The sequence below is a fragment of the Salvia hispanica genome, chromosome 5 (assembly GCF_029641045.1).
Source record: "Salvia hispanica isolate PSC_SH4W2 chromosome 5, Shi_PSC_v1, whole genome shotgun sequence".
NCBI lineage: Eukaryota > Viridiplantae > Streptophyta > Magnoliopsida > Lamiales > Lamiaceae > Salvia > Salvia hispanica.
The window spans coordinates 20,999,083-21,024,510 of record NC_142696.1 but is presented as its reverse complement, the minus strand read 5'-3'; the positions used below and the strand labels follow the sequence as shown (position 1 = coordinate 21,024,510).

At 35.1% G+C, this 25,428-nt stretch overlaps 3 protein-coding genes across 4 annotated transcripts; 1 reads left to right on the top strand and 2 right to left on the bottom strand.

Moving 5' to 3' along the window:
• Nucleotides 1-2,983: 2,983 nt before the first annotated feature.
• On the bottom strand, nucleotides 2,984-5,738 carry CHX14 (cation/hydrogen exchanger 14). Its single transcript, XM_048084416.2, has 3 exons — nucleotides 5,367-5,738; nucleotides 4,296-5,288; nucleotides 2,984-4,228 (listed from the first exon to the last, which is right to left on the bottom strand). The coding sequence occupies exons 1-3, from the start codon at nucleotides 5,601-5,603 to the stop codon at nucleotides 3,062-3,064; spliced, it is 2,397 nt and encodes a 798-aa protein (XP_047940373.2). The 5' UTR covers nucleotides 5,604-5,738; the 3' UTR covers nucleotides 2,984-3,061.
• Nucleotides 5,739-6,929: 1,191 nt separating this feature from the next.
• On the top strand, nucleotides 6,930-10,198 carry LOC125188880 (uncharacterized). Of its 2 annotated transcripts, none has more exons than XM_048085953.2 (2): nucleotides 6,930-7,235; nucleotides 8,496-10,198. In XM_048085953.2, exon 2 carries the CDS (start codon nucleotides 8,562-8,564, stop codon nucleotides 9,999-10,001), a length of 1,440 nt encoding a protein of 479 aa, XP_047941910.1. In that variant the 5' UTR covers nucleotides 6,930-7,235; nucleotides 8,496-8,561; the 3' UTR covers nucleotides 10,002-10,198. The 2 variants fall into 2 exon arrangements, with proteins under 2 accessions (XP_047941910.1, XP_047941909.1); XM_048085952.2 differs by having other exon boundaries at nucleotides 6,931-7,157.
• A 3,250-nt stretch (nucleotides 10,199-13,448) lies between these two features.
• LOC125188882 (6,7-dimethyl-8-ribityllumazine synthase) lies at nucleotides 13,449-14,276 on the bottom strand. Its single transcript, XM_048085956.2, has one exon. It carries the CDS (start codon nucleotides 14,165-14,167, stop codon nucleotides 13,730-13,732), a length of 438 nt encoding a protein of 145 aa, XP_047941913.1. The 5' UTR covers nucleotides 14,168-14,276; the 3' UTR covers nucleotides 13,449-13,729.
• Nucleotides 14,277-25,428: the final 11,152 nt, after the last annotated feature.

The following is a 25,428-nucleotide window of genomic DNA, read 5'->3' as shown; positions in this document are numbered from 1 at the left end:
TTTTTTTAGTTCCATCCTAAAAATTACAGTGTAATCAATTTCAATTTAATTTTATAAAATCATTTAAAAATAATTTTATATTACTTTCAAATAACAATTACTACACTAGTTTAAACATAAAAACTAAAACTAATTTTTTTTTTCAAGTGGCCACGTTCCTCCTCCATCAACCTGCCCCAATGCTTCAGAAGATGGTCCAAATCACGCACACGTGCCCATACGGGCTTCGTCCGATTGTATGTCATAACAATCTTCTTCCAAAATTTGTTGACACGCTCGCATTTTGCACTGTTTTGAGATCACTGTTTGGTCCGTTTTAAGTGTCAAAGTTGCATTACATGTCAATTATTTGCATATTTTATATATTTTGGTATTTTGACGTGTTTTATGAGAAATGTGCAAAATATAACCTAAAAAGATAGCAAAAAGTCAAAATTGGAAGTCTTGAGCATTCGAGCCAGCCAGTTGTCCGATGGACCTTACTCAACGGCTGCTGGCGCCCATCGATCGTTGTCCCTACAGCGGCCCATCTCGGAAATTTGAGCTGAAAAGGAGAATACGCCCAGCGACCGCTGGACTGTGCACATCGACCGCTCATCAGAGTCCATAAGCTACAGAATGTTGGCCAGCGACCGCTGGACTTTATCCAGCGGCACATGGAATTCGCCATATTTTCTCTCCAAGAATTACCATAGTATGCTGAAGAATTGTCATATCATTGTGCATGACTTGGAGGCTATAAATACGCCCTAAGGCTTCATGAAAGGAACCTTTTGCTGCATATTACACCGGAGAATAATATTTGAGAGTTTCTTCCACTTTTCATCATCGTTTTCAACCAATGAAGGAGTTTGAAGTGTGTATTCAGGAATATCAAGGCTACGGGATTCAACCTTTGGATTTTATTATCGTAGTTCTTATGTTTTCTATGTTTTTCCTACAAACTATGGGTTTAGTTTATTTGTCCATGAGTAGCTAAATTCATACAATTCTAGGATGTATTGGTAACGACTTTGATTTATATAGTTTATATTTATTTAATATCCGTTTTGTTCATCATTTATTTCATTCTAAGTGTGGGATGATGCTTCATGTTTGAGCAATACATTATGTGATGATTTATTGACTTGCAAAGTAATCGAGAGAGGATTTGCATGTTTATAGAGTTTAGCTGACGCTACAATTAATTCCCCTTAAAACGGTACTTTTAATTGAGAGCGAGAACAATATGAGTCTTATGTGCTTTTAGATTGCAATCCTAGTGTGTGATTTACTTTGTGCCGCATGGACAATACTTATTGCAATTGCTCACTTGCTTTCCTTTTTATTTATTATTTGTCATCAAAACCAACCGTGTCTCCAAATAGTGAAAAATGCTTAGTAAGAGATAGTCAGTCTGTGATCGTTTTTCTTGTGTTCGATATTCGATACTGACCATTAGCTATACTAGATCTACTCTGTATACTTGTAGGTTTATTTAGTGCTAATAAAAAGTGCATCAAGTTTTTGGCGCCGTTGCTGGGGAAATGTTCACGTTTTGTGATTGATATCTTTCAACAAATTATTTCGCCAATTTGGATTTAATTGCTTTCTGTTTTTAATTTTTGTTTTATTTTGGTTTTGTTTTCTATAGGTTGTGCATGCGAACACGTTCTAGGAAGGAGATCTTAGCTCCCGTTGATCCGGAGATCGAGAAGACTCGTAGGAAAATTAAGAGTGGTCAAAGTAAGATGAGAGACAATACACGAGAAAAGATCGCATTTTTGCGAAGACAAATACAAGAACTATTAGATGACAAAGCTGCGGAGAAGGCCGCCAAGGAGGAGCAAGAAAGGAAAAATAAGGAGCTAGTACCCGTGATGCAAATGTTCAACCATGATAACTTGATAACTACCCCCGAGGATCCTCACATTGATGCAAACAACTTTGAGTTAAGGATGCCCTAATCCAAAGAGTGGAGCAATACCCTTTTTGCTGGGAGAGCCCAATGGTGAGCTCGCGGGCTTGCCGTAACAATTGCACGAGCTCGCTCTTAGCTAAGGCATAGTTGGACATGCTCTAAATGTTATACTCATCTAAAACATACAAAGTAACCACTGTCTAAAAATTCATAATGTTTTATTTTGTTTTAATGTATTTATACAATTCATTTAGTTATCCAATTAGTATTATCTAACACAAACTGATAACTAATCATGTCATTTATATAGAGCTTGATAGTCTTACTAATTTTAACTTAATACTTAATCGCGAGAGAAATTAGTGAATTGGATTTATTTACAATAAAGTTTTTCTTAGATTTAAAAATTTAGTGTGATATATAGTTTTAAAATAAACGAAAAAATGGATGTGGCATCTTACTATCTTAGTATGCCATATTTACACCCAACGTCATGAAGGAATAATATTTTCTTTAATAATTTCATTAATAATGTTCTAGTTATGATAACAACATACTTAAAAGAAATTATAGTGCATCAAAAGATGACATATTAATATTTAGTTCTTTTAAACCGAGTTTCTGTGACACCAGGGATGGAGCCTTTGTACTAGTGGTCATTCCACCCTCCCATTTTATTCTTCTATCCCGCCACTATTTGAAATTTTGCATAAATCTTTCTATTTTTAAATATAAAATTACTTTCCTTATTTTCATAACACAAAATATAATAATTGATAATGAGATTACTTTTGAGAAAGCACAATCCCAGTAAATAAATGGGACAAAATATTTTCTCACATTGGATGTACTAAAAATTCCTTTAATGTTTCTTTTATCTTTTTCAAAATCTTTATTTTGTTTTCACATGCTTAAATTGAATTCACATTCACAAATCACATGCCATATAACTTGAATTCATAAAGAAAAATATGCAAATTTGATGGATAAAAGTGAACATTTGATGTGCAAGTCATACCTGGAAATTATTATGTCAAATAGAATATGTTGCAATCTCATCATCTTTGTTTAGTTTCAAACTCAAAGACGAAATGTTCAATAAATTATAAGAAGTGAATTAACGAAAATAGACATTTACAGATGATCATCCATACACTTACACTAGACACGATGAAACGAGTCGAAGTCATCTTTGCAATCGCTATAACGCGACGATGAAATATATCCGCTAGCAACGGGTTGGACGTTGGCATACTTGAAGACATCCGCCCCCGCCGGCTGCTGTTGTACAACGAGCACAGAAAAGTGGAAATCAGGATTAGCCAGCATGTCTCCAATGACCCCAAGCTCTGGACACTCGCTCCATTCATTAATCCCGGCCAACATCTCTGACTCGGCATCGTGGGACCTTCCCACCACGCATAGATCAAAATCGTAGTCCTTGAGCGATCCAATAATCCTGGTGGTGTCTATAGCGTCCTTCACAAGCTCCTCTTTATAGTTGATCCTATGGTAACCCATCGTCTTCGCCTTGAATTGGTTCACCATCTCAATCTCCATGTTTTGTTGGGTGTACTTGGCGTGGTCCCACGACCGTATCCAAAGGAAGGTGATGGTGACGTTATGGTTGTGGATGAAGCCGGTGCATAAAGCAAGGGCCTCACAGTCATCCATGCCACCTAGGAAGAGGAGGCACACGTGGAAACTTTGATTCGACTTATGGTTGGTGAGGAACTGGCCGCGGTCGACTAGGATGGCCACGGAGCAGGGGGACTTATCCATCACATTTTGGTTCACCATCCTTATGGAAGGGGAGGATAGCCCCACGGCTCCATCCATGGTGTATTGCTTGTGGAATGGGAGGATGGCAATGTTGGCAACCTGGTCGGCCGCGAGGGTGCATACGTCGTCGTGCATACTGGCATAAGGGGAGACGGAGGTGAAGTGGCGGACGACCAAGTGGCCAGCGATCCTGTCTGCTAGTGAGTTGAGGGCTTTGGCAGCTTGGTTAGAAGTGATGTCGGTGGTTTGTTCAAGGACCGCAGCGCCTCTGCCCTTGAGCTCCGTGAGGTTGAGGGCGAAGAGGGCGATGGGCCTGTTGCCATGCATAGCATCAATGAAGCTAAGGATGGTGGGAATGTTGTCTGCATCGTGGATACAGAGCAACATCCGTAGCTCTTCGTTGGGCTGGTTTAACATGATGGAGTTCTTGCAAAGGCCTAGGTATCGAGATGATGGGTCGTAAAGGTGTGCTATTAGAGGTCTGGCTATTCCGGTCATCAACAATGATGACAGTAGTAACATGGCGTATGCTTGACGTCCTATGACCTGTACAACAAAAACAACATTAACCAATTATCGAATGAGTAGAGAAGAGAAAAGTAGAGTGAATGACCCCATCCTCGAACAAGGTGATGTAGAGAGCCGCTTCGATTGCGCCTTTGCAGCACATGATGAGAGCGAGGGCGCAAGCGTCTCGAGTGGGCAACTTGTAGTAGAGGGAAATAATGAAAACTGAAAGGAACTTGCAAGTGTAGCAAACGAGAAGAACTATTCCATATGCAAATCCGGACAAAGCGTGGATAGATGAAATATCCAGTATGAGACCACTAATAACAAATTTAGCGGGAACAAGCAACCCAATGCTGAATGTCTCCATCTTATTCGCAAACAAACTCCCACCATCCGGAATCAAAACACCCAAGATAAACGTCCCAAGCCCCGCGGGTTGCCCCAAAATCTCCGAGCCCAACCCACATATTAAGACCACCACCACCACCACAACAAAATGCGACTCCTTGATCTGATGCCCCTCAGGAACACGCTTAGCTACGAATGTGATCATGGGACGAAGTATAAATAAGATGATCATGAAAAATAAAATGGCACAGATGACCGACATAATCACTGCGAACTGCTTGGTCATCAAATAAACAACCAATCCACCAAAAATCAGTGAGGAGCCGTAGTTGCACATGTCGCTCACCACTGAAGCCAGGGTGGCCATCCTCCCAATCTCTGAATTCAGAATGTTGAGATCAGTGAGCAAGCTGGTGATCACCGGGAAGGAAGATATAGCTGTTAAACTCGCGACAAAAGGAAGACATGAAACGGTCTCGGGGTCGAGGTCCATGGTGTTGGTCACCAGAAAAATAACACCCAAGCCAATAGTCAGAGGGGCAATGAAGCATGAAACTCCAATCACCACTGCATATCTTTCCACCTTCTTCACTAAGTTTAGATCTACGTGAACTCCTATTATAAACAAATACAAGATGAACCCTAAGTCTGCGGAAGTTTCTAGAATTTGTCTTCCTGACGTGGGAAATATCTTATCGCTGTAAGCTCTGATCCGCCCGAGACAAGACCTTCCCATGATGATGCCTCCCTGATTCAGATGATCAAACATATGATATTGATATGGACATGGAGATGAAAGGAAGACCGGGGGTTTTATAATTCTTACGATGAGTTGTGCGCTGATCATGCCTTGCTTAAAAGGTCTGAGGAAGAGCCAGATGAGGCTTGTGACGATGAAGATGAGAATAAGCTGCGCTAGGAGAAGTGGAACGGTGTAGGAGAAGGGATCTCCCCCAAACCATGTGCTTCCCTGTGAATTTGTCATGTGGATAAATTGACATATCAACATTTCTTCACCCCCATCTGGTCCCTCCACATGTCCTAATGTAGATGAAGCTGGCATTTTTCATGAATTCTTTTTTATCTTCTAAGGAAAAATATGCTATCAAATCTGAGAGAGAAGAATGAAGTTTGTTGGCATACTATTTTCTCAAAACAGCTAACTTGATTAATTTTCACTAAGTTTTATAGTATGGAGTAAGGATGGACATGCATGAGACAAGGAAAAAATACCTACAAAAATTCTCTCTATCTATCGTCAAATTGTGGACGTGAAAAATCATTTGGTTCTACTATTATTAGTCTTCACAAAATAATAGAAAAATCTGATTTTCCTGCAAGATTTTTTGTTATTTTTAACCTAGTTGTTTAATTATTTATTTAGAAACCCAATAATAACAAGATGCCAAAATTCTGAATTTGTTTAGAAGTTATGCAGCACCAGGAACATATCTAACCATACACTAAAACTCATTTTTTGTATATAAGACATCTTCAACCATACACCAAACCCAAACCTATTTTTGAATGTTTTTTACGGAACAATATCAAATTTGGGGTACAACACCAAATAGGGTGCTACTGCAAAATTTTTATGAAATATGACAAATTATCCCATTATTATTAAATTAATGTGTTTTAAAACTTGTTGAAAATTAATGGTAGCGCACTATTTAAATTTGTTTTAAGAATGAATTAAGGTTGAAACCCAAGCTTTTCCCGTCTTCTTTTTCGGCAAATTTCGTTAAGAACTCTTTCCAATATATTTATTTTGTTACATTGATTGAGTATTTATGATGAAAGGAAGATATTGTGGCTTGTGGTGGAAGATTGATATAGGACCCAGAGCCCCCTTAAATAGAAGTTTTAATCTCCCCAAATTTGTTAGGATTTTGACTTCTAAATTCAATTCTTTTGGGATATTGAAGTAATGTTAAAAGATAGGTAAATCTTTTGATTCGTGAGTTTATAATAGCTATAGATATATGATATTTTTTTACTATTAAGCATGAATGGTGAAATAGAAGTTATGTGTGGATGGTTAAGTGGCTGTGGCTATGAAACTACTTGCAAACATGCTGCTGTACTGATCTTTTTTGGCTACCTTAACATCCTGAAATAGTATGGATTTATGTCGCGCTCAACCTATTTTAATTTGTTGAAAGGAAATTCTATTTTCTTTTTTTAGTTTTTTCAAGAACGGTTAAATATTTAATTGTAGTTATGTGGTGAAAAAGCTGAAATTTGGTTGTTTGTGATAGAAAAAGCCGGCTCAGAGATGTAATTTCAGTTGAACTTGAGAAAAGTAGCTGAAGATAGAAGTATAAATCAGATTTAGAATTTATAGTTGTATGCATTAATTAATTAGATTAGAAAATGAAAATAAGGAGAAAAAAGAACTAAATTTGAATAATGTTTTGACAGAAAAGTAAGAAGGAAAAGGAAGGGAAAATAGAGCAGTATCTCTCTCTTCTCACCTTTTCTCTCCACACCAGTTTCTAAAGCTCCACCTCCGCCTCCGCCTCTGTTCTCACTGTCCAGCCACCGCCAGCCCACACCATCAGTCTCCTCCCTAAATCCCATTCAATTCATCCACCCTCATAAATTCATATTGAAGGTTTGAGTTTCCTTCCAACTTCTTGTTCTTGCTTTTAAAACTAGTATTGAGCCTTACAGTGGGCGATTTGGACTCTAGGTATGAGTAAGAACAATATTGAAAAGCTGTCAATTTTCTCACTTCAATTTTCAAATTGTTGGCTGATTCTTTTTGATGGAAATGACTGTAGAATGAATTTCTAGCATGATTAATCATGAAAATAGCATTTAATTTCAGTTTGTGATAAAATAAAAAACTAGGGTTCTTTGAATTGGGGATTTTATATTTGTGATAAATTTATGTAATTTAACATTGAAATTATGCAATTGGAGCCATAAGCTTATGACTTAAACTGAGAGATTGTTTATTAATTTGTTGAAAAACTGATTTTGTGAATCTGAAAAATCTATTTTAGCCACTAAAAATGGGAGCATGAAGTTGTTTTAAACACTATGTAGTAGCTTGTGAAATCATAGAGTAATTTTAAATAAAGAAAGTTATCTTCTTGATGGAATTTAGGATAATATCAAGTTGGGGCTGCGTTGTCAATGCAATATTATGTGGTTACTTTGAAGATGAAATATTCGTTGATTACAGAGGACTTTCCGGACAACCTACATGTTTGGATTAATGTTGAAAATTGTGCTTTGGCTTATTAATTTGGCTTGGGAATCACCTTCTTTATATAAAACAAGTAGGAGTATGAATTATGATGAAAAGAATGAACCTTGAGATTACTATTATTTGGGACAGCCGTGAGAACTCAGTTTTTCTGGGATTTCTTATTTAGTTAAAATTGAACTACTTTCTTTCTTATTGACATGAAGAATTTGGAAATACTTTAACTTATATGTGATGTAATGACATTATTCTGTAATGTGATTACATTACGAGCTTCTCACCCCCTATCTGTCCCTTTGCTGAGTAAAGTGGTGAGATATCTCACTTGTTGGGCAACTGTGCGTGTCAAGTTATTATCTCTTTTGCCGGCAAAGTTGAAGTGTTACACGTGGCATGCTTAGTTGAGGTTTTTTTTATGTGTAGTTGGTAGGTTTTTATTGCTAGCAGGTTTGGTGAATTATTTAATAGTGTGCAAGAGTTGTTATGCTTTAAAAAAATGTACACGGTAGAAAGACATGTTTTTAATAAGAAGTTAAGTGCATCAAAACGTTAAACGCGACACCACTTATTCGATTTAATTAATTAAGGGTGTTACATGTATGATATGCTTGGTCCTTACATGCTATGATAATAGCAAGCAGAATTGTCGATTACACAAGATCATAAATGTATGCATGCAAATTTTGCGTTATTGTCATGTAATCATAATCTAACCTTGCTCACATTTCTACCTTTCAGGATTATAATTCTAAATTCACTTGAGGGATAGAAACCAGTAAGAATTCCATATGTGATACTTGCAGAATGGCGAATGCCATTTTCTGCAATTACATCCGGCAGTTGCAGAGATATGCACCTAGCATCTCCTCGATCTTCATTGTTGTTGAAACTCCAAAAGCTTCTTGTTCATACTCATCAGCACCCATTAATCGTAATCAAGAAGATGAACGAGAGTATGGATACAGACAATACGACCGTGAGCCAAAGGAGAAAGCAGAACCTTCTATTGGTTCTCCAGCTCGAATCCAAAAGTTGATAGCTTCTCAAACAGATCCACTTCTGGCAAAGGAAATCTTTGACTTGGCTTCACGTCAGCCCAACTTCCGCCATTCCTATGCTACCTATCACACCCTTATTCTCAAACTGGGCCGCTCTCGCCATTTCTCTCTCATGAATGCGGTTATCTCAAGCCTCAAGTCTCTTGATTATTCCATTTCCCCTTCTCTCTTTACCCACATCATCCAAATATATGGTGATGCAAACCAACCGGAGAAAGCTCTCAAAACATTCTATACAATTCTTGAATTCAATATTAAGCCCCGTCAGAAACACCTCAACTGCATCCTCGAAATCCTTGTTGCTAACAGTAACTTCCTCCGCGCTGCATTTGACCTGTTCCGGGCTGCCCACAGATATGGAGTCTCCCCCAACACAAATTCCTACAAAATAATGATGCGAGCCTTTTGCCTGAATGGCGACTTGAGCATTGCATATACTTTGTTCAATCACATGTTTAAGCGTGATGTTCTTCCTGATGTAGAGTCATATCGGATTCTAATGCAAGCACTGTGCAGGAAGAGTCAGGTGAATAAAGCTGTTGATTTACTGGAGGACATGCTAAACAAAGGGTTTGTGCCCGACAGTTTAAGCTACACTACTCTTTTGAATAGCTTGTGCAGGAAGAAAAAGCTGAAGGAGGCGTACAAGCTTCTTTGTCGGATGAAAATAAAGGGATGCAATCCTGATATTGTCCATTATAATACAGTTATCTCAGGTTATTGCAAAGTAGGGTGTGCTGCTGATGCCTGTAAGGTTCTTGATGACATGTCTTCAAATGGGTGCTTACCAAATTTGTTATCATATCAAAATATAGTGGGGGGCTTGTGCAATCAGGGCATGTACGACGAGGCCAAGAGGTATATTAAGGTAATGTTGTCCAAGGAATTTCATCCTCATTTTTCGGTTATACATATGCTTGTACAAGGCTTCTGTAAACTTGGTAAACTAGAGGATGCTTGTGAAGTGTTGAGTGAGTTGTTGAGGCATGGGAGCGTTCCACATACCGACACTTGGGCTGAAATTGTAGCGCGGATCTGTGAGGAAGAAGATGCAGAAGCATTAGAAGAAGCGTTAAAACAGGCTGTGAAGGTGGAGATCAAGTCTGATACTAGATTAGTAGATGCTGGTGCTGGCTTGGAGGAATACTTGATGAGGAAAATAAAGAGTAGGTCAAGGCCACGTTAGCCGCGGTTGCTCAGTAGGTCATTTATACAGTCAAGGGAACTGAAGCCCAAATTGTTCTGTAGTTCTAATGCTCAAGTTATATTTGTAAGTCCATTTAGCATAATTCTCAGCCATCTCTTGCTCACGCAGCCAAGATGACTTAAACCCCCTCCTTATCAGTCGAAGGTAAAATGCTGCACCAATAAATTTGCACTTCATCATCGTATCTTACCAAGTACTCGTCCCATTGAAGATGACTCACTTTCCTTTTTGGTTTGTCCCAATCAAGATGACCCATTGCTTAAAATGGAAACCCCTTTATCTCTACTTTATTCCTTCTCTCTTACTTTACCCTCTCCACTTAACACACAAAATAAAGTTGCATAAAATCCTGTGCCGTCCAAGAAAGGGGTCATCTTCCTTGGGACGGAGGGAGTATGTTACTTAGCAAACAGTTTCACCCCCAAACAATAGTAAGACAATCTTGTAAGTGACTATTATATGGAGCATAAAGCAAACTAGAATACATTGGTTACTGTAATGTATCTATAAGTGAGCATATTCTTTAGGTGCTGAGTTACCAAAAAGTTGAAGAAATAACTGTGAGGGCAAATAATACTTCACATTGGAGAATGAACAAGAGTTGCAAGCATATATATGAGTTATTTCAACTCTATTAGTATGAAGCATTTTGGGGAGTACTCCAAGAGCAAAACTATGATGGCTTTGCTCAAAGCGAACAATATCATACTAATGTAAAGTTCAGGTGGTGTGCACCACCGATGACCATCAATATCACCGAAAACAAAAACCCATGAAAGAAAGGTAGTACAAAAGAAGAAAGCGTGTGATCCAAATTAAGCTGAGGTTGGAGTGTGAGAAAGGGACGTCTGGTTTAGTCAATTTATTTATACAGAGGAAACTTGACATGACATGTGCCAAACACAATTATGTGAATCAATGAATTGCCAGCTCTTCATTATCATTTTTCAATCTCTTTCAAGTTATTAATGACATAAAATAAAAACATATAAATATCTATGGTTTCTCTCCATCGCGTACCTGATTTTGGTACAAACATTGACTATTGTGCTCAATATCAATAAAGGGTAGTACGTTTACATAATTTGATTTGGTGAAAGGGTTTCAATTGAATATACAACTTCATATTAAATCGAATTTATACAGGTCATTACATTATACCGGCTAATAATCGTGTTCAACCAAATTCTTCCATCCAAAACTTAATTTATTACCACATACATTTAGTTCGACCATTTTCAACATTGTACTTTCCAAGTATTACCACATATTTTGGTCCCGGCAATGTTATTAATGGTTTAACTTATCGTAATTCCATGTCTAACCTGGCCCTCACTTCCAAGAACTTAAATCAAAAATCCAATGTATATAGACTATAGTTATTATTTGAAGTGGGCTACTCGTTAGCATCACTCAATAGTAAGTAATACTCCCTCCGTCCCATTGAAGATAACTCACTTTCCTTTTTAGTTTGTCTCAATCAAGATGACCCATTACTTAAAATGGAAACACATTTATCTCTACTTTATTCTATCTCTTACTTTACTTTTTTCTCTCAACACATAAAATAAAGTTGCATAAAATCCCGTGCCGCCCAAGGAAGGGGTCATCTTCCTTGGGACGGAGGGAGTACTTAATACCAATAGATGCTAAACTATAAAATATAGGTACGATCAGTTTTAGCTTTTTCTTCACTAAAATCAAGGATCACGCCAATAATTTGAAGTTTTCTATGTGCCAGTTCGGTTCCCAAGATAACTTTTATCTTCTCCATTCACACTTTCAACCAAATCTTAGCTAACAATTGTAGATTTGGAGCTGTTTCTGCCCATTTGAATGGACTCCTTTTCCCCTAATCTCATGACTAACCATCTCACTTCATCCCCTCCTACTAATTTGTCCATCTCGCTATCCTCATTATTCTCCTCTCCATCCTACTCTACAACCATGCATGAGACTAATTTAATCCTAGTCAAGGTCTATTTTAGTGTATCTTAAACTGCATCTCAAGATAATTTTATTTCATTAACCGAACTGCCACTATATTGCTAAAATTTAACATAATATTTAAATTACCATTTAATATAGGCAAGGTGTTCATCAAAGTATAATATGACTGGCTTACAATTTTCGACAACATATAAAAATCTGACATGAACACACAAAATTAATGAGTTTTAAGTAAAGTTTTATTGGGTTTGTGTTCTTATCGGGTTAATCCGTTAAAAATTCAATAATTCTAGACTAGATTCAGGTTGCACATTAAAAAATAATAGTATTATATTATATTTATTTATTTATTATTATTTTTTAATTGGAGTATATTATTCTATCATACACTGTGGTAAGATATATTTCTTCGATTAATTGATGAATATAATTATTTTAGGTGATTGAAGACAATAATTTGAAAATTAATAACTGCACAGTTGTAGAGCTATCATCGGCGGCTAATGCTCCGATCAAACATATGTGATGAATGATTATTTGAGATAAGTGCCAGCTAAACCATGATTACTTTCCGTGTAAGAAGTCATATTAATTAGGGACACCATTATTAATGTTTTTGTTTGCTCCTACATCCCAAAACACAACTCCTATTTTAAACTTCCAAAATAAAATTTACTTTTAATTCACAAACTCTATACTTCCCCCCTAGTCTATTTTATTTCAATAATATTTCTTTTGCTACATACATTGTCTTTTTCATCATACTGTAATTTATTTTTCCTTTTGATAATTGTTACAGATCATCTATGTTGGGTTCGTTTGTATGATAAGGTTTGGAACTACAATCTATATTAGATTTTTTTGTCAACTAACAATTTTAGCCAATACTAGTCATTTTTTTTAGAAATTACAGACAACACATACATAAATTGGATCATATAATGATTGAGTCTTATGTAGATTCATCGTACTTCCTTATATAAATTTGTATGGTTCGCCGATTGGCTAGAAGCATAGTAATCACTACTTAAGTAATTAAGTAACCAAGTGTCCTTAGTCACATAATCAAACTGTAAATAAAATTAAATCTGTAGTATTAGACCATCTCCAATCATACACCAAAACTCATTCTTGGTGTAGACAATTTCCCCAACCATACATTAAACTAAAACCCATTTTTGAATTTTTCAATGGAATAGCACCATATTTGATGTTACTTCAAAATTTTTATGAGACAAATACCCAAAAATGTAAATTTTAAATATGGTGTAAATGATTAGAGTAAAACTGTGTGACATATACTCAAAAATGAATTTGAGTTTAGTATAACTAGTAGAAATGATCTTACTTCATATCTTAATACTAGTAGTAAAGATCTGTGGTTTTTGTATCTAAGATATTTTATTACATAAAATCAAAGAGAAAACATAAGTAAATTGTATAATACTCGTGTCACCCTTAGACTTATAACCAAAATACACAAAACATCTAGGATTTTTATATGAAAGAGGGAAAATATTATTCTTAAAAGTTACTCCACATTACAGGTACGTACACACCTCAACATTTTATGGATTCTTGTTGAGGTAAAAATTAAGAAATAACCTTTTCCCCAAAAAAAAAAAATCAAACAAGAAAGAAGAAAAGAGAGATGATCAACTATCCACATTTTATGAACCAAATTAAGAGAAAAATAAACCCCCAACAAATAATAAAGGGGTAAAAAAATTTGTTTCCAAATATAGAAGTTAAAAAAACTAGTCCTCAGAAATGCTCTCAAGATAAGGCGTCCAAGCAACTCCGGCGTTGCTCCTGCTCCGGTGGTGGTGTCGCCTCGACGACTGCTTCTTCTCCGGCATCTTCACGGCGGCGACCTCCGGCGACTTTTTCCGGCAGGGGCTGAGTTTTTTGAGAATTTTATTGGTTTTGTCGGCGGGAAGCGAAGAAGAGGGGATGAGGAAATAAATGGAGCCCCGTTTGAGCTCGGATTCGGGCGAGAGGATGAGGATCCGGCGGGCCATGCCTTGGGAGGAAGGCTTTGTGAGGACGTGATTCGGGTTGTTTTTTAGGATCTCTCCGGCCGTGACCCGACCCGTGATCTCGTCAACCGACCCGTTTAAGTGCACTATCCGGATCAAGTCTAGCGCCCCGCATGGAAGAACGCATGCCAAACAACACCTTAGGCTGTTTCCCATCTTTGATTTTTCAAAATTGGATGAGATTGATTAATGATTATTAACCCTCTCTTTCTCTCTTTCTCACTCACTAGACTTGTTTGATTTGTAATAAGAGTTTGGAATTGGATGTGATTGTGGAATGGAGTTTATATATAGGAGGTGAGGCCCAAAAGATTAATTTGTTATTAGATTAGTGGTTGATTAACTTATGATGAGATTTATTATATTAATAATGTAGATGAATTAAGGGAAGTACAAATGTGGAAAAGGCCCCCACGTTTAGGTGTTAAGCATGTTTTCGGCAGTTTGTCGTCTTAGGTCATGCTTTGAACTTGTTTTACTTGTTAATTTATGATCCATGGCTAAATAAAATATGCTTCTTTGATTCATAGGTACGTGAACTTTAACATGCACTCCATGTAAAAAGATTCGTCTAGCATTTGCCATTTGGATTATTACTAACATTTGATGTTTGTACATATAGGAATATTGGTTTTAAAAATTATAAAATCGAGCAAATTTTGATATTTTGTGAACTCTAAAAGTGGTGTTAAATATCATAAACTTTTAATGCGAGCAATTTTCCAAGCACGGTCCAATTTCGGCATATTTTTGTCCTATGTGACTAGCTGCATAACCTATCTAGCTTAGTCTAAATTATAGTGCATGAACTGATGTCATATTGATGCTCTAATTGTTGAATCAACGTTGAATAATACATGTCTGATAAGATAAAAATGTGTCTCGCAGATATGTTAAGTTTGAAGAATGACCCGCATTGGAATATTGACATCGATCTAAATTTTTGTGATTTTTAAGTACACTTTTAAAGTTTGCGATGAATACCATAATTCGTCTATAGTTTGGAGTAATATTTAAGATCAATTGTACCGCTTACTTGTAAATTTAAAACATGGCGGCTAGTTTGAGGAGATCGGAAGTAATTAATGTACTTGAATTATTAGTTTAGCAACTAATAAACTGTTGGGATTAGCATAACTTATATGTTAATTTAATTTTCTTCTCGAAATTGTTTAGCTTCAAACATGGTGCAATCGTACATCTTACACGGTAAAATATGTCTAATGAAGTATTTAGCGGTTTATGTTTATTTAAAACATCTATGATAACAATATATATTTACTTGTTATATGATTAAATAATTTGAAATGTGTTATGTTCAATCTTTCAATCTGTGTGGTGCTTGCCATATAAATAGTTAATTATTTGGGGATTAACTAAAATGAAAGAAAAGATGAGACTTTTTCTTAAAGTATTTGAAAGTTTAGGGCTCATTGACGGCCAAAAGTTGAGTCAACTTTTCTACCATTATTTGTTCATTCGCTCATCATGTAACTTTTTATGTAGTAGTAATATAATTATACACACACAAAGGATGTAGTAGTAATATAATTATACACACAGAAAGGATGTAATTAAATGTAAACTCTTAATATTATACAGACTCCAAACTACGCTCTAAACTGTTGGAAAATATCAACAGATGATAAAATAATAGCAATACAAAATGTCAACGGTTGATGCTCTGTTGACATTATGTTGACACTGTGTTTGACATTTCTTATTGCTATTATTTGTCATCTGTTGACATTTTTCGGTACAGATCATAGTTTGAAATTTGTACAATAATTAGAGTTTGTATTATATCACTACCCCACAAACATACATATACTGCTTTTTGGCATCCTAATAAAAGTTTAATTCTATGTTATAATAGTCATAAGAAATTAAGTGCGGCAAATTGTTGACGATGCCATCCTAACCAAATAGCCAGAGAAGAGCTTGGAATCTTGACTTATCATATTTAATTTATATCGACTTCGAATCGACAGTTCTTATTTAATATACTAATATTATGACTAAGTTTCCCATATTATTCTGGATTATTTATTTCATCCATTAATCAATGGAAATAAATAGACCCCATTCAATAATAATGCTTGTAGTTTGAGTCGCATTTATATATTTTTTGTTAGGAAAATTAAGGCTAATAAAAAAGAGTGATGTTAAATGGCCACATTATGGCTGACATAATCAGATTTTTAATGCTCATTTCAATCAAATTTAATACACTTAGAAAGTATCAAAATTTCCAGGACTATTCTACCCTCTGCCTTAATTCATCAACAAATATTTTCCTTAATTTTCTATAAGATATACGCATACTTTCTTTTCATATTTTCTCAGATTTTTATAATAAGAATTTACAATATTAAGTAAGTATACTATAGTATAATATTATAATAAAATTTTAATTTTTTTTACTGTACATGCTATAGTGTAGTGTCATGTTTTACACTAATAAATTATACTCCCTCCGCCCCAAGATAAGTGACTTGTATTCCTTTTTGGGGTTTCTCACTATAAGTGACCTATTTCCATTTTTAGCAAAAAGTCATCTCTCTTACTTTATTCTCCACCTACTTTATTTTCTCTTCTCTCCTCTACTTTTCCCTCTCTCATACTTTAATTTCTCCACTTTAACTTATTTAAATACCATTCCTTAAATCCCGTGCCCAAAAGAAGTAGGTCACTTATCTTGGGACGGAGGGAGTATAATAATACTAATAAATTGTAATATAAATATAGTGATATAAAATAAAATACAGAGTTAACATTTGAAGTTAATGATAATTTAAAAAATAATGTTACGACATTGTAATAAAGTCTAAATAATGACAATATTAAAAGATTAATTAGTAATAATAATTATTATTACTTCCCCCGTTCCAACTAAGTTGAGTCATAGTATTCTTTTTTGGGACGTTCAACAAAGTTGAGTCATTTTCATTTTTGACAAAAAATAAAACATCTACTTTACTCTCTTATCGTTGTGTAGGATTGAGTTGTGGGATTATTTTAGTTGAAAGAGGGTGACTCTGACTAATTATCAAATAATTATTCATCTAGAATTGAGTTGTGAGATTCAATCTCATGAACCAAATACAATATATATTTAATTCCGAACTATAATTTTAAAAACCGAATAATCCCATAAAATACGTTTTAGTCATAGTATTGTTTCTTGAGGTGACTTAATATACATAAGAATGTAGAAACGGAATAATAAAATACTAAGGTGTTTCCAATTAAAAGTATGATCATTAATATATTTGATTGAAAATGAATATTTATTTACTTTTTAGTATTTTTTTAATTTATTATTTTTATTTTGATGGGAAAATTAATACTCTATTTTTAATCATAAGTTTGTAATTTAGTTCATTGTAATTTTTATTCAATTGATATTCATTTCAATTAAATAACTTGGAGTTTCAGTTTATATATTGTATATGTATTTATGTTTTTATTGTTTTATCTATATGTACTTTTATTTAGTATTTATTACGTGAAATCAGTTTTGAAGTTACATTATTAATAATCTTGATATTAAAACTTAATTTTTAAACATTTGTGTTTTGTATTAATTATAATAAGTTAATTATTGGTGTGTACTTTATCTTTAAGTTATGCATCGTGTTTAGAATCAATACTAAATCATAAATTGTTCAATTCAATTGAATAAAAAATAAAATCTCTAAATATTAATTGAGGTCCAATATATGAATTGAAAAAAATTTAAATTCAGTTGATTAATAACTTTAAAATATAATAATTTAAACATGTTATACTTATACGGTTATAGCCTTATATCGTAAATAATAATTAGTACTCCGTACTACATATATTAATTTACAAAACTATAAGTATAACATATTACATTTATAATATTGAATAATATTAATATATAAAAGTATAATAATCCTATTATATTTTATAAATTAATAATTTAAAGGTGTGTTATAATCTAATGATAATAGTAATAATTATATCATTATTATTATTAACATTATTACTATTATCAATCGTTTAAATTATATCCGAATCTATAAATCATCATTAATTCAAACTATATAAATTATCGTTCTTAGTCAAACTAATCTCCTTTGCTTAAAGAATTTGGTACGAATTATTAGTTTTATATTGAAGAAATATAAAGTTTTAAAGGGAAAGGGCCATTAGGTAAAATACTTATGCACTAACAACTAAGCTTAGTTTTTCTAATATTTTAATAGTGTTTAGTACCATTATACCCTTGTGTGGGTAGCCATAATGTGGCTGCATAGCATTACTCAATCAAAAATTCAAGATTATGGTCAGAAGTGCTCCTTAATTGGGTGTTGCGTTGTGTATCTCTAGACTCTAGTAGTAGAAATTACTTTGAACGAACAAATGGACTTAATAATAAACTCAAAAATCTAGAAAAATGATAAAAGATATATAGTGAGATAAAGAGAAATACAATAAAGCATTAGAAAAAATAAAAATCATTTAATCAATGTATGGAGATATATATAATACAAACACTTGAGTCTCCCCAAAAATTGTGACAATAAATGAGGTTGATTAGAAAAACTTGCATAATATATAAATAATTGGTAATTGTGGTCCATAAATGATTGGATTGGAGGGGTTAGGGGTAGAATTCCCCAAGTAATGCACTTGTTAATCTATATGCGTAGTTCCAAAGCTTCCAGCTGTCTTTGAATCCAACCCCAATTTAATAATGGAGGTTTGTTCGTTTTATAGTTGCATGTACCAATGTTGCAAAAAATAATGATTTTGATGGTCTTATTTTAAAGTGAACTACAAAACTATTGAATCAAGTAATTTAAAAAGTTATGGCTACATTCATCCTTTCTGCCAACAAACTCAAGAAACTAAAATTTATTGTTTATAAATATTAGTGGCATCGCGAATCGTGGGTTTCCTATAGAATCATCCAGTTTGTACTGTCCCCTCTTCTCTCTATCTGACTAAATATCTATTCTAGATCTACTCATTATTTCTAGTTATAAATTTAGTCATTTGATTCAAGAATCTAAATTGGGGACTATATTTTGAGAATAGAGTTTGGATGTCATACTACAATTTATTTCCCAAATTAAACACTTTGAGATCTACATACGGACTAAGTTATAACTATTAGGATAGTCGACTACACATTTATTTGTTAACGTCCGTATTGAGCAAAGTCCGCATAAATTTGTATTTGGGTCGCTCTCAAAAGAAAGCAAATTAATTTATATCTTCTCTCACTCATCCGACGTGGGATGTGTTTGTAATCAACAAACTTGTCCCACATCAAGTATGCCATAGAAACATTACAGACCCGACTTGAAATTGAGTCATCATGGACTCAACTCGAACATGCGTCATTCAGGGCTCGATCCAAGCCTCCTTGGCCGTGAGAGCATCTCCAACCAAATTGTCTAAACTCAAACCCATTTTAGTGTAAATGTTAAATCAAATACGATGATTTTACTCCAACCATTTACACTAAACTCAAACTTTTGAAAAAATATTCTCCATATTATGCCTCTTTTACTCACAAAATTTGAAAATAATAAGGTTTTGTTTTAGTGTAAACCTAAATATAGGGAGTACATTTTTTACTCAAAAATAAAAAATGGGATTGATTTAAGGTATCGTTGGCGCATTGCCTACCTCATTTTAAGTTTTAGTATACCATTGGAGACAGTTTGATACCATTAGTTAGGACTGTCGACTGCACATTAGTTTAATATTGTTCATTTTGGGCTAAGTTAGCCTGCAAAAATTTAGTTTTAAGCCACTTTTAAAAGATATTAAACTAACTAAAGTTAGAACACCATTTATAGAACTTTCAAATTCCCTCCCTCTCCTAATGTGATTATAAACCAACCATATTTTCCATGTAAATTTCATTTGGTGTCTCGTTATCTTTGCGGCGTTTGTTCAGTTAGCACAATGTAACTTAGTCTTGAATATGCTACAAATTTGTCATTTGAAATACCCAAAATTTCCAAGATGTTTTATGGAGTATGATATATTTGTATTCATGTATCTGTGTACTCACTAGGGTAACTTCATTTTGATGTGAAGATTCATAAATCATTATGATTCATAATTTCGTTTAATTGACAGGCCAGGGGAAAGGCAGACTGAAAATATAATATAAAGAAAAACGAATTAAATGTACGAGTTAGTGAAATATATTCATCTTAATTTATTAATCAAGGATATAAATTTGGAGTATGTAATTATCAATTCCATGAAGCTTCGTAGCAATTAGGCTGCCGGCGCACCGACCAGAGGACTCATCATTAGGCATCAATTTCTTTATTAAAAAGAAAACACAAAAAATTTAAATCTAAGGAAATAATTATTCAAGGAATTAATAGCACGAGCTCAGATTCTAAATCCAAATTTCAATTATTAGCTCTTGTCTTATACAGCTCAGCAAGCCCAGCCTTATTTATCATCATCGTTTTAATTTGGAAATGTACCAACATTAAACCAAACCTATATATAGTGTTTGTGGGGTTTCAATTCTAAAACACATTTTAGATATCCATTGAAATAAACTTCACAAACCTAATTAACTTCAAATATTCTACGCTCGTGTTTGAAGTCATTTTTATAATTCTAAAATTTGGATTCAAATGATACGTAAAAAATTATTCTCACCAATGACATAGTTTTTCAAAACCAATCTCCACTAAGAAATCTTAGGTGTAGTGTAGTAGTACTATTTGTCAATATATTTCTATTGCTACTTGGAATATTAGAGCATCCGCAACGCTGCCTCGTTGCGGTCTCGGTCTCGTCGAGACGACCGCCTCGACGAGACCGAGACCGCAACGAGGCAGCGTTGCGGATGCTCTAATATTCCAAGTAGCAATAGAAATATATTGACAAATAGTACTACTACACTACACCTAAGATTTCTTAGTGGAGATTGGTTTTGCAAAAACTATGTCATTGGTGAGAATAATTTTTTACGTATCATTTGAATCCAAATTTTAGAATTATAAAAATGACTTCAAACACGAGCGTAGAATATTTGAAGTTAATTAGGTTTGTGAAGTACGACGAGACGAGATGGCATCGAGACAGCGTTGCGGCTCCCGTCTCGTCGAGATGTCTCGACGCCCGACGCGTCCCAGCGAGGCACACGTGCCCGGCGCCACGTGGCGCGCGCGGGCGGCTGGCGTGACGCCCACTCGCCGACCCGCGAGTGGGCGTCGGATTTATGACGTCATAATTCAATTTTTTTTAAAAAAATCAGATTTTTCGAAAAAAAAAATAAAAAAAAAACGGTAATATGACCGTTGAACGGTCGTATTTTTAAATTTTTTTTATTTTATTTTATATTCTATATATACTCTCTCCATTCTCCATTTTACACACAAACACACATCTATTCTCTCATCTCTCTTTCTTTCCTCTCCAATCACTTCTATAAAATCATTCCTTTATTTTTTTCTTCTCCCAAATTTAATCAATTATGGACCCATTTGAGCAAATGCGTCGAATAATGGAAGAATCGCTACAAGAAGATCGACGTAGGGAGGAGGAAGCCGCCGCGCCTCCTAGGCGACGCCGGACATACATCCACCGTAACCGGGAGGAAGCCGCCGCAAGGTTGGAACGTGATTACTTCAGTCCGAACCCGGTGTGGGGAGATATCTACTTCCGTCACCGTTTCCGTATGTCACGCCTAGGGATGTCAATTGGGCTAACCCGCTCGGGTTCGGGCCAATCCACTCGGGGTGTCGGGCTATTTGGGTGCGGGTTGTTCGGGCTGTGAATTTTTCAGGTTGTAAATTTTCGGCCCTAACCCTAAATTTTTCGAGTTTAGAGCTAACCCACGGGCTATTCGGGTCAATAGTAATCTTATATGTTACTTTCTATCCAATCCAATATTCTAAATTATTAAAAAGTAGATTGTCGCAAATAGTAAAGTATTATCAAAGTGATCAAGAGAAAGAAAATAATACCAATTGAAAATTGAAACAAAATAGATAAACATATCGTTTAATTAATATCACACATGAATCTGACTACAATTAAATGGAAATCATGTATTTCATATAACCCTAAGTTAATTTGAGAGAGAAGACATAATTACCATACATTCTTCATATCAAATGTTGTACTATATTTAATATTGATATTACCAAATATACTTCATATAAGTATATAATCCAAAAATTTTATTATATTTTATATTAAATGCTCAACCCGCGGGCTAATCCGCAACCCACCCGGGCCAGCCCGTATAACCCGCCGACCCGAATGGGTTAACCCGTATAGCCCGCTTCTGAATATGGGCTGCGATTTTCCGGCCCTAACCCTATGATTTTAGCGGGTAACTCGGGTCGACCCGTGGGTTTCGGGCTAGATTGACATCCCTAGTCACGCCCGCTATTTTTGCATATCGCGAGTACATTGGCGGCACGGGAAGAGTTCTTCAGAGAAGGGTTCGACGCTGTTGGCCGTCCTAGCCACACGACGCTCCAGAAATGTACTGCGGCGATCCGTCAGCTTGCTACGGGACAAACGGCGGATGCGTTCGACGAATACCTGCACGTCGGAGAATCCACTGGGCGACTTTGTTTGTTGAACTTCTGCAAAGGCGCCCGGGCAGCCTTCACCGCCGAATTTCTGAAGAAGCCAACCACCGCAGATTGTCAGTTTCTGCTCCGTCTTCACGAACAAGTGCACGGATTCCCTGGGATGCTCGGGAGTGTCGATTGCATGCATTGGCAATGGAAGAATTGCCCTGTGGCGTTGAGGGGGTCATACACGAGCGGCCACAAAGGCACCCACCCCACCGTTATACTCGAGGCCGTCGCCGACTACCGGCTATGTATTTGGCATGCGTATTTCGGGGTCCCCGGCTCGAACAACGACGTCAACGTGCTCAACAACTCCGACCTCTTCGCTGAAGTTCTGAATGGTAAAGCGCCGGCCATCAACTTCGTCGCTAACAATCGCCAGTATAAAATGGGGTACTATCTTGCCGACGACATCTATCCGAAGTGGCCAACCTTCGTGAAGACGTTCAACAGGCCTGCGGACGAAAAGCAGTCTCTTTTTGCGCAGAAGCAAGAGTCTGCTCGCAAGGATGTGGAGAGAGCGTTCGGGGTTCTCCAAGCTCGATGGAACATTATCAAAGCCCCGGCTCGACAGTGGTTTATGGAGAATATGGTCGACATCATGTATACGTGCATAATCTTGCACAACATGATTGTCGCCGACGAAGGACCTGAGGTGGGAAATTGGTTCGACCCTGAAACCCCGGGAAGCTCAACCACAAGTAGTCCGCCTCGAACGGGAGTGCATCCGTCTTTGCAAGAGCGGTTGTCTATTCGGGCAAGGACACGTGATTCTACCGCCCACGCCCAACTCCAGGAGGATCTAATGGAGCACATTTGAGCAAAATTTGGCAACCGTTAGATGATCGTCACTAGAGAACTCCTTCTTCTGCTTCTTTGCCTCCTTTTTTTTATTTGAGTTTAAGTGTGCAATTTATAATTTCTAGTTTTTTAATTATGTCTTTTTTATTTTTTTAGGCATTTAAATTGTAATTTTATTTTATTTATAATGAAGTGTGTTTTTTATTAATTGAATTTGTTGGAATTAAAAATAAAAAATGAAATTGAATGAATAGTTAAGAGATGGTTAAGAGATGGAGGGATGCAGGTGATGTCTCTTAGTTAAGAGATGAGCTGAAAAGTACAGTAGGATCCATGAATAGTGAAGAGATGAGACGGTTAAGAGACGGATAAGAGATAGTGTTGCGGATAACCTTACTAGTACTTCTTAATTCACTTTACCGTACCTTTTTGTCAATTTGTATGTACTTGGTTTTGCATATTTTTCATAAAAGTACTTGGTTCTATCATTGTTTCTGTATAATTATTTAGTTTCAACTCCAAACCAGATCAAAATATTTATTCGTCGTCTATGTGTTAATTTAGGAGTACAATTAATTCCGATAATACTCCATTATTATATTGCTATAGAAGATAATTTCTAAATTTAATAGTAACAAATGAATTTTATGTATTTATAATAAAGTGGCATTATGTACATACTAGTACAATTTATGTAAATTTATCTTTTCTCATAAAATAAACATAATTTTGATATAGGAAAACATCTAAGACATTTATATCGCACCGCTATCTCAGCTCGTTCAATTATTATTATTTATTTTTAAATATAAGTAGCAGTCTGACTCAATTATTTCCCAAATATTCCATCACTTCGTTACTAACATAACCATTAAACTGGTAATTTAGTTTTCCCAATATAAAATTTTGTTGTTTCAGAAATCACAAACGCAATAGTTGTCCTTGTTGTTTGGAACGTGGTATGCTCAATGCTGCTGCAAAACTTCCAGATTTGAGTGTTGATTAATACTCCTTATAAGCAATTAATGAAAGTACAATAATAATATTCAAATGTATAGTTGGTATAATTTGTAGACGAGACCGTATGCATATCCGTACGTTGATACTTTTGATAGTGCAAATTTTTTGCATCGATTTTATCATTTACTAATAATGTGGAAATTAAATGGTTTTCGTACAAGTCGTAGAATGGTCAACTTCTTGAAACCGGTGTGAATAAATTGCCTAACATGGCAACAAATGCAAATTTTTTATTTATGACTCGATTAGCGTGTTTGGAGTTCAGATGTGCTGGATATTGTCATTATTATTATTATTATTAGATTATTTAATATCAAGTTTTACTACTTGAGTTCGACTCTCCCGTCGATAAATATACATTGTTGTTTACATTTACAAAGTATACTATTGAGTTGAAAGATTAAGATTTTTGCATTTTATTTTACTTGTCGTTTTCCATAATGGTTTATAAAAGTAACGCACAGAATTCCAGCAATGATTCCAAACGTTGTATAAATCCCATACTTTAAAATTTAAATAATGTAATATTGTCGAGACGTGAGTATTATTTTAGAGAATTATCATTTAGTTGAAAAATCAATGATTTACGAACTCAGAGCCAGCATTTTTAAAAGTGCAAAAAAAAAAAAATTTGATAAGAATTTCCATCTAATGCAATTAAAGCTCCTTTTAAAGAATTTCCATCTAATGCAAGTGAAGCTTCTATTTATTTATTTATTTATTTATTTTTAAATATATCCTGAGTGGTCATTGAGTAACTTCGGGGTAGCTTGGAAAATGAGATTACATTACTAATATAAAGTTCTTTTAAAATATTTTCTTATTTATATACTGAAATTATTAAATTGCTCAGTTAACCCAAGTTTAGATTTGAGAAATTATTAATATGGGCAAGTTATTAGTCTACGAGTAATGTAATCTGACTATATGAGTAGGTTCAGTGAAAAAATTAAAAAAAAACAATTAAAAGTTATATGGGCTTTTGAACCAATA